The sequence below is a fragment of the Musa acuminata genome, chromosome BXJ3-8 (genome assembly GCF_036884655.1).
Source record: "Musa acuminata AAA Group cultivar baxijiao chromosome BXJ3-8, Cavendish_Baxijiao_AAA, whole genome shotgun sequence".
Lineage (NCBI taxonomy): Eukaryota > Viridiplantae > Streptophyta > Magnoliopsida > Zingiberales > Musaceae > Musa > Musa acuminata.
Window position 1 is genome coordinate 46,213,421 of NC_088356.1, and position 21,985 is coordinate 46,235,405.

The following is a 21,985-nucleotide window of genomic DNA, read 5'->3' on the forward strand; positions in this document are numbered from 1 at the left end:
GGAGGAAACGTTGATTGCAGCAGATATAAGTTTACCCGTAAAGGATCAGTAATAATTGTTCCTCAACAAAAGTTCATTGTCTTCACTCCACATCATATGGAGTAGAATAGCACCAGAAATTTAAGGAACAAATCCATGGGTTAAGAAGTACAGTATCTCCAATTTATTGTCTTCACTCCACCAAAACCATATCTTTCAGGCTCCCATCGAGAAATCGATGAGACAAAAGTTCATTGTAATGTTGCCACTTTCCCATGTAAAAGAGAAAAGAAAAATTAGCCTAAACACCAATTCGTACTGTACCATCCAAAGAGCTTCTATAACTAATAAAACAAAAGGAGATGAGAATCCTATTGCCATCACAAATTGCTGATATGAAAACAGATGCGAGTATTTGGAAATGAGAATCTAAACATCGGTCAAAATTAATGATGATACAATCATAACATAGGCAAGGAAGAACAAGAGAGCGATCTGCATGAAAAACTTTGGGTTGTCCCTCAAGCTTGGAGCTGCAACTGCCCTGCGAACAAGGAAACCAGCTGCTTTAGAAAGTGACTCAGTGATGCCGAGTGAAAATAATCTGAAAAGGAGACAGGCAGCAACCTTGCAATACGTTGAGAAAGTCGAGGGAGAGGTAAACTCTGAATAAACACAACTCCAGGACCTGATAGTGTGGCCATCAATTGGTTGTCACCCTGCAAACACACAAGCAAAAACTCAATGCCAAACCACAAAGATCAGAGAAAGATTAAGCTAATGACAATAATGGTAAATTGTGTGTAGTAGGAAGTAGGCGCTTTAGCAGCAAACACACACAAGTTAAATGTTGCAACAATGTCTTTAAAAACGCTAGGCACCAAGGTCCTAAAACATCCGAGACGCTAGGTGCTCATCTAGGTGGCCGTCCAAGCAAAGCAAGACACTCTAAAAGATATAATATAATTTTAAAATATAAAATATAAATATAATAATATAAAATATGATAATAGTAGTTAATAGTAGTTTTAATTATCAGTTCTAAGGATTAACAATTCACTGCTAACAGTAGTTATAAACTTACAATAATGTGCAATTAGGAGGGGTGGGGGGGGGGGGGGGAGGCAAGGGAAAAGGAGTCACTTAGGATGGAAGGTGGGGAAAGAGAGAGGAACCTTTGGAGGATGACAACAGTGGCGAAGGAAGTTGTAGATGACGACAGCAGCAACATGGAAAGCTGCGGACCTGTCCCTTGACGGTGGAGGGAGCCGTACACGAAAGATTAGGCAATAGAGGAAGTTGCGCATGAAAAAGTAGCAGCAAAGGGAGCGTCGGCGCCAGCAGTAGAGGTAGGGAGCACAGGTGTCGACGACGACTGACCAAAGGTGAGTCGTGATGACAAAGTAGGGTTTTAGGGGTCTCGCTTGGGGGAGGTGGGGGGTTTGTGTTTAGGTGCTACCGTAATGTTTAGTGGTTCAATCGAACCAACTAGGTACTACTCAATTGAACCAGAGGTTGATCATTTGGTTTGATTGCTAACCTTTAACCGGGCGCTCGCCCAAGGCGCCTAGTGCCTAGGTTCCTAGGTTCATGCGAGCACCCAAGTGGCACTTCACTGAAGCACGTCGCCCGGCTTCTGTGCGAGGCGCACAAGCTTTGCCTCACCTCGCTCGAGTGCCCAGGCGACGCTTCACTGAAGTGCATCGCCCAGCTTCTGTGCAAGGCACTCAGGCCTCGCCTCACTCGAGCGCCTTGGCGCCTTTTTAAATCACTGTGTTGCATTGCAAAAAACAACATAGTAAATAGATAAGCTGCACGTCAGCAGATATTTCATTGCTTGTCCGATTGATTAGTGGATAATTAGACTTAAGCATTGCAAGAAAGTATAATGTAGATCAGGAAAGTACATCAACTCACCCCAAAGACTTTTTAAATCACTGTGTTGCATTGCAAAAAACAACATAGTAAATAGATAAGCTGCACGTCAGCAGATATTTCATTGCTTGTCCGATTGATTAGTGGATAATTAGAACTAAGCATTGCAAGAAAATATAATGTAGATCAGGAAGGAAAGTACATCAACTCACCCCAAAGACCACCCTTCTCATTGGATGGGAGTGCTTCAGCTGAAAATTGATCGTGCATGTCATAGCAACAATACACACAGCATCGACTATTAATACTTCTCCAGGAGCAAGAATTTTCTGCACGACTAGCGAAGAAAGAAAGAAAACCAAAGAGCTTAAAAAATTAATAGGCAGTCATCAAAATGATAGTTCTGTTATAATTTTAGGCATGGTTGACATGGCTGCTCAAGTAATAATAAAATTGAATATAGATAGTTATTGTGCAACAACAAGAATCTGCATGATGCTACAATTACTCTCTCTATCACACCACTCTTATGTCAATGGCAGAACTTTCGCAATACCTCATGATACATTCCTATATGTAAATGACAAATTGACAATGATCATTATGATTAACTGATCACGTCTTGCATATTTTTGGTCATAAAACAATCATCTCCAATGTGCTTCTAGTGATAATTCCCTTCATTACTTTGGCATTTTATGGAACATATTCTGTTAAAGAAGATGGACTAATAAAGTTGTGAATGTAGGCTTACAACAAACCAGTGATCATTGTTGTGTTATTTTGATGCTATTATGAAATAAAAAGTCAGTAGAAGAAAAAAGATAAGGGAATCCCAGAGAACATGACTTTTTAATGAAGACAATAAACCACAAGAAAGATAAACTGCAAAAGGCACACATACCAGATCCACATCCCACAAGAAATGCAAGACCCTGGCCTACTAGCTTATGTTTCAGGATCACCTGCAACAGATTGAAAAAAAAAAAAAGACAATTACTGAGATATAAAATCAAAGTGGTTACTGCCTAAAATATAATGCCAATCCAGAGTTCAGGTACCAGAGACAGCTCCTAAAAGGAGACTTTACCTCTGCACCAACCTCAAAGTTGCGGGGTCTTTGATCAACATTACTGATAGTTCTAACATCATTGACAGAGCAAAGAAATGCATCTGGCTACAAAAGGCAATTGTGAAAACCATCAGATACTTCATGGTTATACAGGTGCAAGCAAAAGCAAGTGGTTTTTTTTTCCCGTGTTAAGTAATACTTGAATTGGCTCAGATTTTGGACCAGTAAACTCATCAATCTTGACCAATATAACATCTGCAATTGTCTCGGGGTTCAACTCTGAACCTTGCATTAACATGTCCAGTTAATGTATTCCTATTTCCTACTTTAGTTTTTAGTAGCCATACTTACTGACCTCATCCAGCATGTTTCCATGCTCAAATATGTAATGCAAAATAAACCATCTCTTACTAGTGACAAAAAATTAAATACTGAAAAAATACATTACATTAATATGGTTGAAAAAAAATCTGGCATAATTGCAGTAATTCAGAGATTGACTAGCTGATATATTCCAACCTGATTTTTACAAGTTCCAACCAACCATAAAATGTTGCTTCTTCTAGAATCAAACACACAGGAACCAAATAAAAAAAAACTATTCTCTACAAAGTAAAAAAAGGGAGACAATAAACAAGAAATTTGTGGTTGACTATAAATTTGTTTAACAAAGGATGAATACATATGATGATTGGTCATGCAAAATGTATTATGGATGTATGGCCGTACAGTCCACTGGAACCCATAGCATGTGATACACCAAAATGGAAGCTTCGTAATGCATGAAGAATTTTGTATGAAAATATATAGAAACAGTAGAAGTAGAAGAAGGGCAGAGCAAGGGAAAAACAAAAACAGCAGAAGGGAAGATAAGCACCATGCAGAAAAATGCAGCAGGAGAACAAACTCTTGATCAACTTATAAGAAAATGAGCAAACATAAGAAACCTATTTATAAAGTTAACATAGGTTACAGAAATATGATTCTGTTCAAGAATAGAAGAAATATGTCAAGATACATAGTTGATTTATATGCAATAATAAACTGGTATCATTTCTTGCCAAAACAATGAATTGACAGAGAGGTCAATTTATCAGTAATTACGAAAACAGCACCAAGGACATGAATGAACAAAAACCAAGTTCTCAAAGCAACTGAGATTGTGAATAAGTGCTACCTGACAAAGAATCTCACCACCAAAATTTGCCAAGTCAATCTGTTAGGAAAACTGAAGCAGTTAGAAGAGAAAATTGCTAGAAGTAGAATCAAGACTAGAATGCAGAAAATGAATAAGCCTACTAGTAATTTAGATTACAAAAATTGAACTAATGATCTATAGGAACAAACAATTGCTAGTGCTGAAAGAATCCAACATATATTGCACGAGGTTAAAAATAATTAAGTGGATTAAGCAATCCTAATTTAGAAAAAAAAAAACATGGCCAATGCACCTATTAAATTGATTAATAACCTAGTTAACTACTTGGGTTAACAAGAAAAGTGTGCGATAGCAATTTTGAAATACAAGATTATCATGGTTAAAACGTGCAATGGCAAAGATGTAGGCTTTGTGTTCACATGTCAGCATGAACAACACAAGATGCTAATCAGCAAAAGACTAGCATAAGCATGGAACAGAAAATGCCAATCCCTTGTCCAAATGTAAAATTATAGTGTGAAGAAGCTGATTTACTAATTTAGTTTGATTATGATGCAGCTTTTGATGTACCAACCGGAAGTATCCTTGCAGGAGATGGTGCTGCAATTCCAACAAATCCATCTTCTGGACCAAGATTGCAGAGAACTATGCTTGTCACACTTCTGCCAAAAAGCCACTGCCAAAACCCCGCTTCATGTTCAGGGATGTAGTTGTTGTCCATTTGAATTGACCCAGACATGTAACACATTGTACCTAAATAATATTGCAAAAAGTTAAAAAAAAAAGAGCTAAGATATGTAAATAGCATGCAACAAAGAACATACAAATAATAAAGGTAAACTTTTCTTTATTAGAATATCATGAAAGTTAGAGAAAAAGCAATTACATCAAGTACACTGCACTACAAACAACACATATGCCATTTATAATTAGCTATAAGCACAGGTTGCATCACATCAAGTAGACTAAAGATCAATGCCGGGTGGAGGTAAAAGGCCCACGAGTCCTGAAATTCTTTTCTTGGAGAAGAAGAAATGACAGTATATGAAGAATAAGCATTGCTAACTTTGCGTCAGCAACTGCAGCAAAATAGAGGATACAAGCATTATTCGGAATGATTGACCATAAAGCTTTGTGACGGTCAGGTTGCTTCTTTGCGACCTGGGAGACCGGGTTCGAGTCATGAAAACTGTCTCTTTAAATATTTAAGGGTAAGGCTGCAGACATTGATCCTCTCAAGAGCCCATATTGGCAGGAGCCTTGTGCACTAGGTATGTCCTTTTATCGGGCATAAAGCTTTGGCAGGTGGCTTTTCAAGTCTGCCATCAAATCTCAAGGTTCAACCCTAGACAAAAGATGGAAACTACCAAGCTAAAGTTTGGTAGGGGCAGAGAGAATTTCCCTTAAAAGAGCAAACAACAATTGCAAATAAAAGTGAACTGTTGCAGCAAAAGGCCTGACTTTCAAATGTAATTAGACAAATAGACAACATCAACCACTAAAAGCCTACAAGAATGCTAACAAACACTTACCAGGCTTTGCAATAAGCTTCTCTTGTGATTTTAACATTATCTGCAGATGGAATTGCAAAAAAATTATCAATGGGTAGAAAAGTTATGGAGAAAACTAATATACCAGAAAATCTACAATATGAAGTACCTGAACAATCTGACACTCTCCACCCAGTATCTGAAAAGCTGTCACTGCTGATTGGGAACTCTGCAATACATAACAACATGATAAGTTAAACTAAGTTAGACAACCATAATTATCAAGTACTCTATTCCACATTAGTTTTTCTGTTCTTTCAGCATGAATGACTAAATTTACCAATAAAGGATTGGAGTTCAAAGGACATTGAGCTACAGTATATGCATCAAGTCATAGCTTATATATTGAGTCATTGCAAGGACCAAAGGTCTGGAACATAGCAAACTGGAACAATTGATTGTACTTGTCCTAATGTTCTCATAGGCCCTAATCTAAGGACATTGAACTGCAGTGTATGCATCAAGTCATAACTTATATATTGAGTCATTGCGAGGACCAAAGGTCTGGAACATAACAAACTGGAGCAACTGGTTGTACTTGTCCTAATGTTCTCATAGGCCCTAATCTTAAGAAATTGCAGTTCATGCTTTCCTTTGGTTAACAGAAGAGCTTTCAAAAGCTTTTATTTTTATTTTGTTAGATTATTGATGATTAAGAATCTTAAGAAAGAAAAATGGGTGGCATATGGTCAGCTTTGAAATTTTTGAATAGTTTAAATAGTTCAGAATAGAGTACCCAGCAAATACAATTGGATGTAGCTTCCATTATTGTCATTTTAAACATTTTTATCATCAAGATAACTGACTTCCGTTATGATCATCTGTGCAGTTTGACATGCAGAGGACTTATATTTCTAGACAAAGTGGCAGGGAATTATTTGATAGTGCTTTTTACAAAGCAAGAACTCAAGGATTTTCTTGCATAAATTTCCTAAAAAGGGCTTAAGTTAACAGGAACCCAGGCAGCAAAGACGGAGAAGTCTTTGAAATGATTCCACAGCAAGGAAGAAGCTTTACAGAAAATAATAACCTAAAGGAAAAATCTACTGTACTATGACATCTCAGCTCATCCTAGATTTACTCATGAAATTCGGCAAATATTAATGTGCACAATCAAAATCACTGTTGTAGAACAAATATTAATGTGCACAATCAAAATCAATAGGTAAGATCCACCTATTAAGCTCAAACTATCAGTTTGCTTAATGCATCAGCATCTTTTTGTGGCAAAGAATAACATGACCAACGTATGGTTTGCCTATAACTAATCAACATAGTCTAAAAGAAAATTCTCCATACTCTCCCGGAATTTAATACAGATCATACTGACTTGACCATTTTAGTGGTATGATATATCGCAATACATATATTGAGTGAGACACTAAGGAACAAGGATTGACACCAAAAACAGAACACTAGATTAATCAGAACACGGAAGGTGAATCTCGAGTTCATTAGCAAGCACGACTAATTTTGACTTTCCAATAAGGGAGCAATTTTCCATCCCCATTCACGCAAATAAAACCAAATACGATCAAGATCTCCAAAATTTTCAAGGCGGCGCCTCCAGATCGATGTCAGATCCCAAGAAGAAATGCGAACAGAAACCCTAATACGAACAATGAACGGAAAGGGCACAGGATGGAGGGCGGGAGGCCCACCTGGTAGACGTAGGGCTGGAAAGGGGAGGAGAAGAAGGGAGCCGCCATGGCGCTCGACCGAGAAGGAACTCAATACAGGGACTTCAGAAAATCGCCGGAGTTCTCGTCGGAGGCCTCGAAGCCGCCATAAGAGTCATCGACCGAGATTGATCTCCACCGTTTCCTCGATGACGACGACAGCCGAAAGTCGAAACGCTCGTAGACAAGAATTGGGTAGCAGAGTGAAGAAAATATATATTATATATATAATATATATCGGACGGTCGATGTGTTTTCAAGCGAAGTTATGAATGGATGCCATTTATCTAAATTAGCAAAAATCATCGAGGACGAGGACATATTCGTAATTCTGTACAAAGAGAGTGCGCGGCTCTTATCCCTGTGAGACTATCAGACACGCTTCCACGCGAAAGCTCTCCTAATACGAGTCCACGTCGACTAGATTGTCTTCGTGGCGACATATGATTTGTTATCTAGCTTCCTGTCGACGTAACACATTTGGTGTCCGGAATTCGGAAGGTTTCTGGTAATACGGGAGTTCTCGCTATCCGAAATTTCGGGCGTTATAAACAACATAACGGGACATTAAGGAATCCGAAAAATAACGGGCCGGCGCCCGGATCCGCTTTTAAGCCTTTATGCTTTAACTCGACCGTCTTCCTTTCGTCGCTTCCCTGCCATCTCCTGGCCGTTCTTACAGGATATGGAGACTGCGACCCTTAAACCTCTCGCGGCCGCGCTCCCGCCACCACCCTCATTGAACCACCGCATCCTCACCGCCACCACCGTCCCCCACTTCAAGCAAATCCACGCCCAAATCCTACGCTCTGGCCTCGACATTTCCGCCCCATTCCTTTCCAGGCTTCTCGCCCTCCCCCTCGCCTCGTCGCCTTCTTCCCTCGACTACGCCCTCTCCGTCCTCCTTCACTCGCCCAGCCCCGACTTCCGCCTCGCCAACCGCGCCCTCCGCGCCCTCTCCCGTGCCGCCGACCCCCGCCGGACGCTCGTCGCGTACGGCCGCCTCCGCCGAGCCGGACTCGCCCTCGACCGCTTCAGCTTCCCCACGGTGCTGCGAGCGGCGGCGAGGGCCCGGGAAGTTGCCGGCGTGGTGGCCCGAGAGGTCCATGGGCTCGCGACCAAGACGGGGCTCGATGCGGACCCGTTCATCCAGACGGCGGTGGTGGGAGCGTACACGGCGCTCGGGCGGGCCGCGGAAGGTCGCATGGTGTTCGACCGAATGCATCATCGAGACCTCGTCGCCTGGGGCGTCATGCTCGATGGGTAGCTAACTTGACTCCTTTCTTTCTCATATACAGATTCATCAAAAGCGCAAAATATGGATAATTCCTTGCATTCTTCTTAAATAGCATTTAAAATCTTTACATGCATCGATTGCAGATAGCCCCTTTTCTTTTCTCCAAATTTCCTGGCTTAGAATTAAGGCCTGAAACAGATGCATCGTCTTCGCTTTGTAGATAAATTAATTACTGAATTGCCTCATATGCTTTCTGAAACCGACCGGCAGCTATTGTCAGAGTGGATGTTACAATGAAGCCCTGCAGCTGTTTGATGAGATGAAGAGCTCTGGCGTAATCCCTGATCGAGTGATCCTCGCTACCATCCTTTCGGCATGTGCACGGACTAGAAATTTGACATCCGGTGGGGCAGTGCACTCGTACATTGTGGAATCTAACCTCTCAATTGATGCCCATCTCCAGAGCGCGCTTATTAGCATGTACTCCATTTGCGGATCGATGGACACTGCTCAGAGATTGTATGATGATACGTCACCTAAGAACCTGGTGGCATCGACTGCAATGGTCTTTGGGTATGCCAAGCTCGGCAAAATTGCAGTTGCACGAAGTATCTTTGACCAGATGACTGACAAGGACCTTGTCTGTTGGAGCGCGATGATCTCAGGGTATGCTGAGAGTGATCAGCCGAATGAAGCTCTCAAGTTGTTCAATGAGATGCACCTCTTAGGTGTGAAGCCAGACCAAATCACCATGTTGAGCGTCATCTCTGCTTGCGCTAATATGGGTGCAAGAGATCAAGCTAAATGGGTTCATATCTTTGTGGACAAGAATGGATTTCATCAAATTTTGTCAATAAGGAATGCTCTTATTGACATGTACTCCAAATGTGGAAGTTTGGTTGATGCACGCACAATCTTTGATGAGACAGCCTTTAAGGATGTGATTACCTGGACAAGCATGATCACTGGGTTTGCGATGCACGGAAATGGGAGGTCTGCGTTAGCAGTCTTTGATCATATGATATCGGAGGGGGTAAAGCCTAATGGAGTGACTTTTATCAGCCTGTTATATGCTTGTAGCCATGCTGGCTTAGTCGATGAGGGTCAGAGGATATTTGAGTCCATGATCCAAGATTACAGACTTGAGCCCAAGCATGAGCACTATGGTTGCATGGTGGATCTTCTTGGTCGTGCTAGACTTCTTCAAGAAGCACTCGAGTTCATAGAATCAATGCCGTTTACCCCAAATGTGGTGGTGTGGGGGTCACTACTAGGAGCGTGCAGGATTCACGGTGATGTTAAACTAGGCGAACTTGTGGCAAGGAGGCTACTAGAGCTTGACCCAAATCATGATGGTGCTTATGTGCTCCTGTCCAACATATATGCAAAGGCTAGCAGGTGGGAGGATGTGAGAGAGGTGAGAAACTTGATGAAGAATAAGGGAGTAATTAAGGAGGCAGGATTTAGTTGGATTGAACTAAATGGTCATGTGCATGAGTTCATGATGAGAGATAAGTGTCATCCAAGATCTAGTGAGATTTATGGGAAGCTGGATGAGGTTGTAAAGGAATTGGAGCTTGTGGGCTATTCTCCGGATACAGCGACTGTTTTGGTTGATTTGCAAGAGGAGGAAAAGAGGGAAGCCATTCTGTTGCACAGTGAGAAGTTGGCTCTTTCTTTGGGGCTCATCGACTCGAAGAAAGGCTCTTTGATTCACATTGCAAAGAATATAAGAGTATGCGACGATTGCCACACTTTCATGAAGTTGGCATCAAAGGTGTTTGAGAGAGAGATCGTTCTGAGGGACAGGACCCGGTTCCACCACTACAAAGATGGGGCTTGCTCCTGTGGAGACTTTTGGTGATTGGCCAGGGCGCAGTTTTGATTGCACTGTATGTATAATTTATGATGAATGTTAGATGGTAATCATTGTTACGGGCTTCATTTGTGACGTGTGGAAACATGAGAGGTGATCAGATCAGTCCTGATGACTACAAAGGAGTATCGGATCTCGTTGTATGCGCTTGTTTTAATAACTTGAAAAAAATCATATACGTGAATTTTTTTTGTTGTGTTATACATGGTTCATTGTTATGCAAAAGCAGGATTGATCTAGAATGTCTCTTGACCTACTAAATAATCTTTTCGAGTCGATGTTGGGCTTCAATTTTCATGAAAATGTCATAAATTTCAACCAGTGTTGCTTAGTTCACTTAAACTTTACGAGTCTCCTAATGATCTTTTCTCCTCGAAGCTGCCTTTGGGATGTTATAGAACTAAAGTAATTATGATATATTGTTCTAACAGAGGGGAGTTCTGATAAGATTGCTCTGTTATCTTGGTGAATAGGGGTGTAGTTGTGAATTTATGTTGAGCATATCCATGGCTCACTCATATCGGACTTTCTAGGGGGTCTTCTTGACTCTTCATGTCAAGCAAACTAAAAGATATGATTAACTTCTCTGTACTCTGTCGTAACTCTAAAGGAGAAGAATCAAACATAGGAATGACATATAACTATCATTTTGTTGGTCTAAGTTGCAATTATTGTGCATTCAGTGGCAGCCTGCCGGAGGATCAGCATAAGTCTCCATCCAAGTTGGAGATAGATGCAAGTCACCTTAGATGACCTTCCTAAGAAGACCCAGCAGGTCAACGATTGGCTTTTCTTTATTCAGTCAAACTTTGACTTGACTCCATGTCCAATATAATGACCCTTCGGGTGCTGTAGAGGCAACTCAGAGCTGGATTGATATGAATTCTTCCGAGAGCTTTTTAACTTTTTATTATCACTTATTTGCCTTTTGTTTTTGTGATTGTCTAATATATATACACCCAATCAGTAAGAGTAAATGACAGGTTGATATTGTAAAATATAATAAAACCTCATCCTTGTCGATACTTAATGTAACTTTTTATCTTCTGGACATCAATCAATATTGAAATAAAAAAATATTATATTAAATCAGGTGTGGATATTGAGCTTTGATGGATGATGTCAGTGGTGGATTTTAAATGGTTGACCAGGACTTACACCAGGAGCCTTTAGCCCTGCCTATGATGCTTAGAGCACTCGGCGTGAGTCCGAATGATCCTTTTGATGTTCATTCTAAAAGTGAATTAGGTAATAGAGAGAAGGGTCTGATCTTGTTAATCGTATTCGCACCGATCTTTTATAATCATCCTTCCATAATGATAAATATTTTAGAAAATATTAGAGATTTTTTTTTGTTAAGAATTTTGATTGACATGATATATTTACTGATTTTGTTCTCTATTTTATGACAGATATGGAGGCTTAATTGGGATGGAATAGTTTTTCTATAAAATTTTAACATGAATGATTAGGATAATGAATTTATAAAAATAATCGTGAGTTGAATTAGGTGGCTTCTTTGATGCATGCCTAGTATTTTTGTGATTATTTTTAAATATAATTAGGACGGTACACATTGACTTGAAGAATATCGTCTCCCGATGATATCCAGATTAATAAAAAGGAGATAAAGGCTATCTTTCATTAATTTGTCCAAGTGAATAAGGGTCCAAGAGAGACAGTTGCAACTATAAATTGAAAAACCTTGATCCATGTAAGGAAAAATCCATCATGGTAGGAGATACAAGGTAAAATATGTCCGAGATGAGTGAGTTGGGAAAACCTGACTCGCATGAGAATAAACACATTATAACGAGATGTACAAAGCAAAATATACTTGAAGCATATAAGTGGAGAAAACCCGATCTATTTTTAAAAAAAATCCATGATGAGAGGCACAAGGCAAAGTATGCTTGAAGCACGTGAGTCAAGAAAACTAACCCACATGAGAAAAAGTTCATTATGACAAAAAGCACAAGACAAAATATGTCTAAGATGCGTGAATTAGAAAAAAATGACTCACGTAAGAAAAAACTTGTCATGACAAAAGACACAAGATAAAATATACCCAAGACTCATGAGTTAGGAAAATCTAACCCGCGTCCATGGTAAGAAGTACATAATAAAATACATTCAAGCTATGTGAATCGAGAAAAACTAACCCTCGTCGGTGTTTACACAACTCATAGAGGTCGAGAACCCCAACCCCCATCGACTTTCTTATGACATGGGGAGGTCAGGCAACCTCGTCACCCATTAGCATCAAAAGGCACTGGTGTTAGGTGGGCATCCCTGACTTTCATCAACGTTTGCTAGGTATATAAAGGTCAACGGTTCTAGAGAGACATAAGTCGAGAAAGTTTGACCCTCCCCTCCCTTGTTGATTCAAGAATGTTAGGCACCCTGACTCCCCCTCACCGAGTCATGGAGGTCGGGTGCTCGACCTCACTCGCTATCAAGGTACGGAGGTCGAGTGTCCCGACCCCTCGCTCCTCTATTTTCTCCTCCTCCAATTGGAGCATATGTAACTGTCTCTATAGTTCTTGTAACTCGTCGACTAAGGACTCGTCAGCTATCACAAAAGACTTAGGTTTATGAAGGACTTTCTTGGAGTTTTTCGGTAAGAGGAGAGGGGAGAGCCTATCTCGGCTCTCCTTGTCGACTTCCTCCAAGTAGAGACAAAATTCATAGGCAGAGTTGTTGACATCATTCAATAGCAAGTTCTTCAATGCCTTTTGGCTCCTCCCCATCCTACGAAGGATCGTAACTACCATAGCTGACCAGAAGGAAAGAGAGAAAAGAGAGATGCTAAACTTGTCTTATAATAAGCTTAATAGAGCAATCAATTTATAGTTAGGCGGCCTTGATAGATTATAAAGCTCAAATCTCTCTATGGTTCTTTTCATCAAGTGGATGTTTGTTTTTGAAAAATATCAAGGATTTGAAATAGGAATCTCAACGATTCCCCTCATTTTTGGATGGTGCACGTATTATATAAGCTGATAACTACATTTCAGGACCTCTTCGAAAGAATTTTTGAAGCGTACTTTTGATCCAAAGGGGGGATGAGGGTATAACAAATGATAAAGAGAATATCGTCACTCGTGTAACTCCCGGGTTAAAAAGAAAAAAGACAAAGGTTGTCCCTCCTTCATTTGCTCACATGGATAAGGATATAAGATAGGCAATTGTAAGCTCTCTTCCTCCCTCATCACCGAAGAAAAGATTAATAAAAAATTATTAGAGATATTTAAGAATTATTTTTTATAAAATATTTTATTCTTTTATGATTATATAGAAAGATTTATTTTTAGAACCAGAAATCATTTTTCGATCGCTTAACATCCACGTATACCGATTTCAGATTAGTAACGTAGATATCGAAAAAATTAGGTTAAAATCTCTCGCAATATCGATCGTGACCTCTAGAACAAATCGATTTGGTACCTCTATTGTGTCTTAGTACATGATCTTAACTATATTGGGTTGATCAGAACTTCGGTAATATCTTTCAATAATGCACATCTATTGTGTCTTAGTACCCGTGTTTTGGGGAGACGTCGTCATGCAACGAGGACCAACCAAAAGCGGGCCCGTCCCCGCCATAATAGAGATGGACCCCATAACCCCTGCCCGTGAAATATCTGTACCTGATGGTGTCATTTTTAATAAAACGGAGAACACCACTACGAAAGGATACGGTCGTTCTTCACCCACCTAGCCGTCGCTCTCCCACGCGGGCCCCATGTTGCGTCGCCTCTGTCGTCCGTGCTTCATTCCCGGAGGGACGTTTGGGTACGAAAGACTGGCGTCGCACTAGTTTCCCTCTTTTATTCAACATCGATAATTGTTGCTGCAGTAGTGGCATGACTGCAAATTAATCGAACTCGTTGGACATTTCTTTGAAGGTCTTCACTTGTATGCGACGTCGTCCCATGCACGGTATCTGACGGTCCACGGGGACAAATGAACGGTAGATCAATTGTCCGCCTAAAATTATCTATGCTGATATTTCTACATTCCTTTCCAGAAGCGGATGCCTGCGGCGATGCTTCGTAGAATTTAAATCCAGCTTAGGCACGGTTCAGATCCAGGGTTGGTTCCGGGTCTCAAGCTCGCCTCCGAGGAAGACGACCAACGGGCTGCAAACTCCTGCTCCACTTCGCCAGATTTCTCCCCCGAACCCATCTCATCTCCCTCTCGGTCGGTCGCGTTCGCTATCCGATCGTCCTCGTGGTTTTCGCGGAGTTTTTGGTAGCTTCTGTGGTGGTTCCCGCTGGAGAAATTCGGATCTCGGTTCTTCACCGATCGAACCCGAGGACATCAGGCGTCTCCCTGTTCTTTCGATGAATCGGTGAGCTTAGGTCTGCGATTTGGATCTTTACTTGTTTTTATTCTAGAGATCTGATTTTTTTGTTGCTCGATCTGTCATTTCAGGGTCCAGTTTGTTCGGATCCACTGGCGAGGGTGAAAAAAAAAAGGTTTTGACGGGTTCTTCCGCGGGTGGATTGGGAAATTCGTTGACAGAAGAATCTCTTGGCTCTACTGTGCCATTTTCTTTGTTGTGATCTGATAAACTAGAGCTTACAAGGTATGGCGTTAGATCCTGAGGGTCCGATGATAGTTTGGGACGATACGGACTGCTTTCCTTGTGGATCAGTGCCTTTCACGTATGATCGTTACCTACTTTTCATTTTATAGGTTTTCACTGTGATTCGTATCGGGGTGACTAGCTTGGTTGCAAAAAATTCGTCTTTTGGAGATGGAGACACTAGTTGCGGTTGGTCATCATCGGAGCCAATATTGCAGCAGGAGCAAGCCACGGATCACGGATCATTTCGGTTCCTCGCCTCCGAGAGGCTTCAAAGGGATCAATTGCCGAACCTTTCAGTCTGGTGTGGCTATTCTGCCGTCGCCTCCCACGAAAGATTTCTTTTTTAATGGCTATTCGGAACCCAAATCTCCTGTCTATTATTCGGAACCTCCCAAAAGAAGTAGGAGGACCAAACCCATCCCTATTAACCCCGTGCCGACTCCTAAAGAAGCCACCTTTGCCGATGACTTTTCATGCTCTGAGCTGTGGGCTGGGCCTGCCTACTCGAACTCACCCCCTCCTAGTTCGTTGCCCATCCCTAAATTTTCCCTTCGACAGAAGCGCAGTATGTCCCTTGAAATCCCAGTTCCGAAATCTGAGGTCACATTCCAACCTATATCAAGATCAGCCCCGTCTTCTCCCTCCAGAGAGGCCACTACTTCCATCAATGACTTCCTTAACAACGCCACTGCTACTTCCACTGCCACTGCCACGGAGACCTTAAGACGAATTCTCCACTTGGATATCGTTGATGACTGAGTTTTGTATATATATGTCTGCTGCTTTGACCTGTACAGGTGGTCGTGAATAACTTGGTGGCTAGCTTATGCCTTTGCATGTTAACTGGGTTTCTCTAGGTCGCATTGCTGGGCTGTTGGTGGTTGAATTTGATACAAAGTAGGGAATTCTGTGGAAGTTCGGGATGAAGAATATTGGATAATTCACTTAATCTAGAGTGTAGTTAAGGAATATGATGGTTAAGAAGGAGTTGCTGGAAGATAGAGCGAGTGAGCTAGCAAAGACATCAACTTACAGCTAGTGTTACCCGTAATCTTCTTCACTTCTCTCTGGCAATTAGGTTGTTGAAGTATCACTCAATATTGTGTCTCAGTAGCTTGTATTTGGGCCGGTCTTCCTTTAGATTTTATGTATATCCTGTAGGTTTAGTAAAGTGCTTTTATCATGTTATCAAACTTGTAGGAGTGCCTTTAGGATCTATCGCCATTGTTCTAGCAGAACTTGCTTTCTGCTAGTGGGCCTCTCTTTTATGTTAATTTTAGTTTTTTTCTTGTTCCCGCCCCCTTCTTTCCCCTATTTGCTATCACTCTTCAGCTAACTTCGAAGGCAGTGGCGTCAGAGTTCTCCTTCCACTTCTTCAGGTTTTTTTTGGATGAAGAAGCTGGACGGGATGGAGCCATGATTTCCATAGTCTTGCCTTCTCTACTACATACAAGTACAGATGTCAGTTGTCTTTGTATCTGCTTCTCTTATTTATAGTTATATTAGTTTGTCTCCTCAGACTTAGAAGGGAAAAGTGTCTCAGTGTAGATTTAGTTATTTAGCTTCTGTTTTAGATCGTCAACCATGTTGGTCTTTGGTAACTCTGGTTTGTGAAACCATGTCATCAACGAGGCGCCTAGATCATGTGCATGAGGCAGCTGAACTTGTGAGCACCGCAAGGTACCATATTGCAGTTCATCTTCTTTGTATTCAATTCTTTGTGCATCTTCTAACTGTTATCTTTGTTTCTGCTATAATAGGTGACTGAAGAATAGAAACCTGAGTAGACATGTTACTTCAGCAAGATAATAAATGGTGAAGCAAGCATATCATATGGTGTTGGGGTTTTACACTAGGTAATATAGCTTGTGTCGTTGCCAGCATGTATTTCATTGCTGTCTGTAAGCAGTGATGTTTGTCTTTGTTAGTTGTAATGTTGTGCTGTTGAGGACACTAATTGTCCCACCCAATAGAAAAACTAGTGTTGATTATGTGATGAAAGTAATATTTCATTTCTTATTAGCATCAGTTCAGTTGTAAAACTCCTTTTGATATCTATTGCATGCAATCAAGTGTAACACTTTTCAGCTACATAACATTTGAAGCACCAATGCCTCCTCCCATTTTCCAAGTTCTCAAGCTAGTGAAGATAATAAGATTTCCATGGTAGTCTTAGAAATCCATTGAGTTCAGTGAGCCAAGAGCTTTTAAATTAATTAAATCATAAGTCATGATCCATAGATAGATAAATCATAAGGCATAAATTTTAAATTCATGAAATTGAAGGTTAATTATAGACTCTTTTTTAATTAATTATTTTAAGTATTTTAATTTTTATATTTTTTAAAAATTATATTAATTTTTTATATTTATAAAAATAAAATATTTAATGAAAATATGATTTACGATACTGATTCTGTTTCATTTTGATTTATCGTGTGAAAAAAATAACTTAATACATTGGTACTAATAAGATGATGATATACCAAACTAAATTTTAACTTAATATATTGATGTAATAATAATATACAAACTGTCTCCACCAAATTAAATTTCCCCTTCTTTATCCTTATTAAAAAAATACAATCAAATAAGTAATATAAATATAATCGTTATTTTATTAGCGTGGACGTAAACAAAAGGTGTTATTATATTCAAATGTTTTCCCTCTCTACCGATCCTTTATTGGGTTCAATTTCATCGCGCCCACGAAATCTGAGCATACCGCGTTAGACCGGACTCGAACCCTCGTTTCCATTTCCTCCACTGATTCAGAGGCATTCCAACCCTGTTGCCATCGCAATCTTCTGCCCACCTCCGAGTTAGAATTCATCAGTCCTCTCCTCCTCCTCCTCCTCCTAATCCGATCTTCCTCTCCCGATGGGCTCACTCTCGTACGATGCCTGACTGCCGCACTTGGTTTCCACCTTGATAATCAAGGGTAAGAGTTTGTTTTTGCTTGTTATGAGTGGAAAATGATCTTTTATTTGCTTGAAAAAGGAAAAGGACATCTACTCATTGTGATTCATGTTGTCGATATTGAATGCCAATGTAGCGATTGTAGATTTTAGCTATACCGTCTTCTTGCTTATCGCTTCATTTAGTGGGTCTGTGTCAGGATTCAATTTCTTTTTTGGATTGCTGTGTTCGATTACTAGACCGATTTGCATGTGCAAGGTTGATTTTGTGATGGAACACTCGTGGTCTGTTCGTGTCAGTAAAATGGGGCACGGGCCTTATGTTCTTCCTGAACATTCGTGGTCGAGCGATGCAATTATATGTTCATGAAATATGAGAATTGTTATTTCAGAAAGATAGATGCTTAGCAATATGATGATGTTGGCTGAAAGATCATTAGACAAAAATTACAGGCATTTGGTTATTTCATATTCATCTAGACAAAAATTACAGATCGGTGTTTGTTAAGCATACTAATTCACCGTGAATGGTTTCCACTCGATCAGTGTCTGTTTAGTATACTGATTCTGTTCTTGTGCAGTTTCTTTAATATTCATAGCTATGGCCTCATCCAGCAAAGCACTGAAACTCCCCTTATCATTTTCTGGTCCAGATTAACAAAGGTTTGTTTCTGGACACATAAATTTCTGCACATTTGTTACTAGACCCCGTTTGTCATGCTGCTTCATACAATGGTTCTCATAGTGTTTAGGCACATCAGTTATCGTGGCATTAGTTGACAAGTTCAGATGTTTAACCTGTTTGCTTCCTTATTTTCTGCCAAGTTTATCAGGTTTTTCTTTAGTAAACCTCTTTGACCAATCGAAAGACATTACATGCTGTGATTTAGGTGGGGTTGTTTATTATTTTGACAGGGACTTCAATCTTACATCTGCAACAGCCAGGCAAAGAGGAGTATTGGAGTTTCTAAATTTCAGGTATTTATTTATCAGGTGAAACCCTGTTCAGAATACAATTTTTCCAGTGCAGACAATATAGAATCTTTTTCTCCTCCCAAGTCATGTTTAACCTAAATACCACTTGCATTTCTTGTATACTTGCCATGGATGCACTAAGCTTTTATTAGAAGCAAAACTAACATCCAGGAATCAATTGTTTCTCTTGTTTTTAAACTACTTTAGCCGATCATTATTGGATGTATAACTAGAGAAGTCGGTGCCATCACTTTTTTTGTTGTAGGTACTTTGTGCACATATTGGTCATTTTAAGTGTGTGCTCACCTTTTATCATGTCAGCGAGATGCAATGTCAAGTTTCTGCACATTGATCACTCTTGTCTCACTCAGCTCATCCAAAGTTCTAACCACAATTAAGACCTTATTAGCCAAAATTATCAAGTGTCAACCCTGCCCAAGGTATCCATCACAATCTTTTGTATACTGTTCTGTACCATGTACAGGCCTTTCATATGCAAGCCTAATATTACAAATTTGAAGAACTTTATCTTAAGGTGTTTTACTTTTCCAGATGGGTTTTTGGTTTTATGATGTACGAACCAAACAGAAAATTTGGTTTTATTACTGATTCTCCTGTAACCTCGAATGCTTTCAGTACTTGTATGACCATATCTTCAGGAATCATGATGCCTGGCAACATGAAGAACATGTTTTTTGTTGATTAGCTGGAAGTTGAGACTTAAGAGGTGGTCTCATATATTGGTATTATTGTTGCTAGTTTAGACACTAAATGAGAATCAGGAAGAAAAAAAGACATGAATGAATAAGAAAGTGATTGCAGTGGACTGACCTCATTCACCAAAAAATAAGCAGATGCACATCTCTAGAAAGGGAAAATACTAGGGTTGTGAGAGCTGAGTGAATCAAGTTAGATGCTAGAAGATACATTGGTTCGATCATTTTGGTGTTATGTGCATTATCCTCAAGCCCAATTACTACTAAATTACTCTATCCTTACTGTCTTTTCTTTATAGTGTGTTGCAAATGCCTAGAACACTTAATCCTACTTGTTGTACCAGCAATGATGATTATTAGTCGTGGTAAGGCCTCCCTGCAATGTCCACTGGATGATAACTGCTGTGGTACTTTGCCTTGTTGGAAATACCGAGGAAGAACTTTTGCAAAAGTCAACAAAAAGATGGTCAACTTTGGTATTTACTCGAACCATGTTTCTTGAAGTTTCTTATGTTACAATATCAGCTTTCAAATCTCTAAGATATGGTCTTCGTTTTTTTTTTTTTACAAGGTCATCACTTGGACAGAGACATTGACCCTTGTGCACCGAATTTATCCCCCTTTTTCTTCACTTGGACATTGCACCAACCGGAGGGACCGAATCCCAAATGCGAGGTGACTTTGCCCTTCCAATCCTGGTGCCATTTCGTTTCTTTAAAGGTATTTTCATGTAGCAATTGCTTCTTTAAAGATTTTTTTTTGCAAAGAAAAAGAAAAAGAAAATAGTGAATAATCACTGTCTCTTTTCCTTTTTCTTTTGTTTGGAGTAATATCTTGGTCCCAACAAAGACCTGCCTTCTTTGGGATCCAACTTGAATCCCTTGGATTTCACCCGAGGCAACAAGTCCCAGCCACCGTCTTGGTCCACACTTGCATCCCCTGGGGTCAACAAGCAGTGCCAGTGTGACTTGCCTTCTTTGGGATCTGGGAATTGACCCTCATGAAAGATGCACCCTGAGCTTGTTCCACCGCAGCCTCTCACACGTGAACGTGAATATTGTCATCCAACATGCATGGTTTTCAGGGACGCTCCGCCTCTGATGCTGTTTCTGCTTTTGACGTGATATGGTCCTCCTGCTTGCTTGCACCAAAAACCCTTCACGCCAGCAGCCAATCCCAGCTGAGCCAAATCTGGTTCTGCATCATCCATCTTCTCCGAGTGACCTGGTACTGCTCCTCTACTTGTTGGATTCCTCCCTCCAAGTGACTTGTGGACCTGGGCAATCGCAGCAGCATGTGACGTTATCGCTGGGTGCGTGGCCTCCACCCTTTAACTCGGCCATTAAGTTCTTGCCGGTGCACTGCTCTCTATTCCTGTGTTTGTCCCTGTCCCCGTCTTCAGGGGAGTTGTCCCTGATACCTTTCTCCACACGCAATATCCAGATTCCTCGGGCCCGATCACTTTGTCGTGTCTCATGGTCGTTGGCCACAAAATACATCGAAAAAAATGGCTTTCTTACATTGACTTTCTTCGGAGGAAAAATGAGATTTATACACCATGCATAGGAAAAGAATGCGCTATGCTTACTCGTTTTCCGTTTCCCCTCTTGTGTATTTATCGTTTGCATCCCCTGGCTGGCTGCAGACAGGATTCTGGCTATATACATATGTACCCTTCCAGTATAGTATTAGAAGATAGATATTAATCTGAAGAGATATTATTGTTGTTTTTTTGTTTTCTTATTATTTTTTAGAAGAATTCTCTTAGCGACTCTAGGGGTGTGCATTGTGTCGCATCCAAAGCTTGCTTCCTTTCATGCAGCAGGAGTAGCACTTGTTATCTTACAGCTACACGTAGGAGACATGCTTTTCTCTGCAACTGCACAAGTCAATCACCCTTGTTTACCCAGAACGGATTTTACTGAACTAGCAGGTTATGTCGTCTACTTGATGCACAGGTATGTGAATTGGATGCATTAGAAACATAAGTCAAGCCTGACTCATTCAATGTTTGGTGCGAGATGCATGGGTTGACTGAGTTACTTGTGCGCATGTCGAGGTTCTAGCGGGGATTCTTTGTATTTATTCGATCCAGTTAAGTTGGATTTGGATGCCTATAAAAAGTATATATATACGCAAATTAGGTTTGAAACATGTTTGAATATATTGGTAGTGTTCGTCGGGTTTGAAAGCGAGTGGAAAGATGTCTTTGGAATCAAGTTATGGGGTTTTTCATGTGTATGGGTAGAAAAATGAGACTCGAGTTGGATTTTGATAGGTTTGAATTTTTGGATAGTTAATATGAGTTTAATAACAAATGGTGTGAAATTCTTGGCGATCCTTCCTATTGTCATT

General features: G+C 40.4%; 3 protein-coding genes across 3 annotated transcripts; 2 read left to right on the forward strand and 1 right to left on the reverse strand.

The window, feature by feature from the left end:
* Positions 1-327: 327 nt before the first annotated feature.
* On the reverse strand, positions 328-7,512 carry LOC135645873 (uncharacterized). Its single transcript, XM_065164719.1, has 10 exons — positions 7,297-7,512; positions 5,745-5,804; positions 5,618-5,657; positions 4,660-4,838; positions 4,104-4,142; positions 2,945-3,031; positions 2,759-2,819; positions 2,067-2,191; positions 607-698; positions 328-523 (listed from the first exon to the last, which is right to left on the reverse strand). The coding sequence occupies exons 1-10, from the start codon at positions 7,342-7,344 to the stop codon at positions 409-411; spliced, it is 846 nt and encodes a 281-aa protein (XP_065020791.1). The 5' UTR covers positions 7,345-7,512; the 3' UTR covers positions 328-408.
* A 460-nt stretch (positions 7,513-7,972) lies between these two features.
* On the forward strand, positions 7,973-10,611 carry LOC135644876 (pentatricopeptide repeat-containing protein At4g14820-like). The gene is made up of 2 exons (XM_065162819.1): positions 7,973-8,577; positions 8,822-10,611. The coding sequence occupies exons 1-2, from the start codon at positions 8,000-8,002 to the stop codon at positions 10,413-10,415; spliced, it is 2,172 nt and encodes a 723-aa protein (XP_065018891.1). The 5' UTR covers positions 7,973-7,999; the 3' UTR covers positions 10,416-10,611.
* A 3,890-nt stretch (positions 10,612-14,501) lies between these two features.
* LOC135580864 (uncharacterized) lies at positions 14,502-17,049 on the forward strand. Its single transcript, XM_009417019.3, has 4 exons — positions 14,502-14,781; positions 14,865-15,018; positions 15,129-16,701; positions 16,782-17,049. Exon 3 carries the CDS (start codon positions 15,190-15,192, stop codon positions 15,778-15,780), a length of 591 nt encoding a protein of 196 aa, XP_009415294.1. The 5' UTR covers positions 14,502-14,781; positions 14,865-15,018; positions 15,129-15,189; the 3' UTR covers positions 15,781-16,701; positions 16,782-17,049.
* The last annotated feature ends 4,936 nt before the right edge of the window (positions 17,050-21,985 follow it).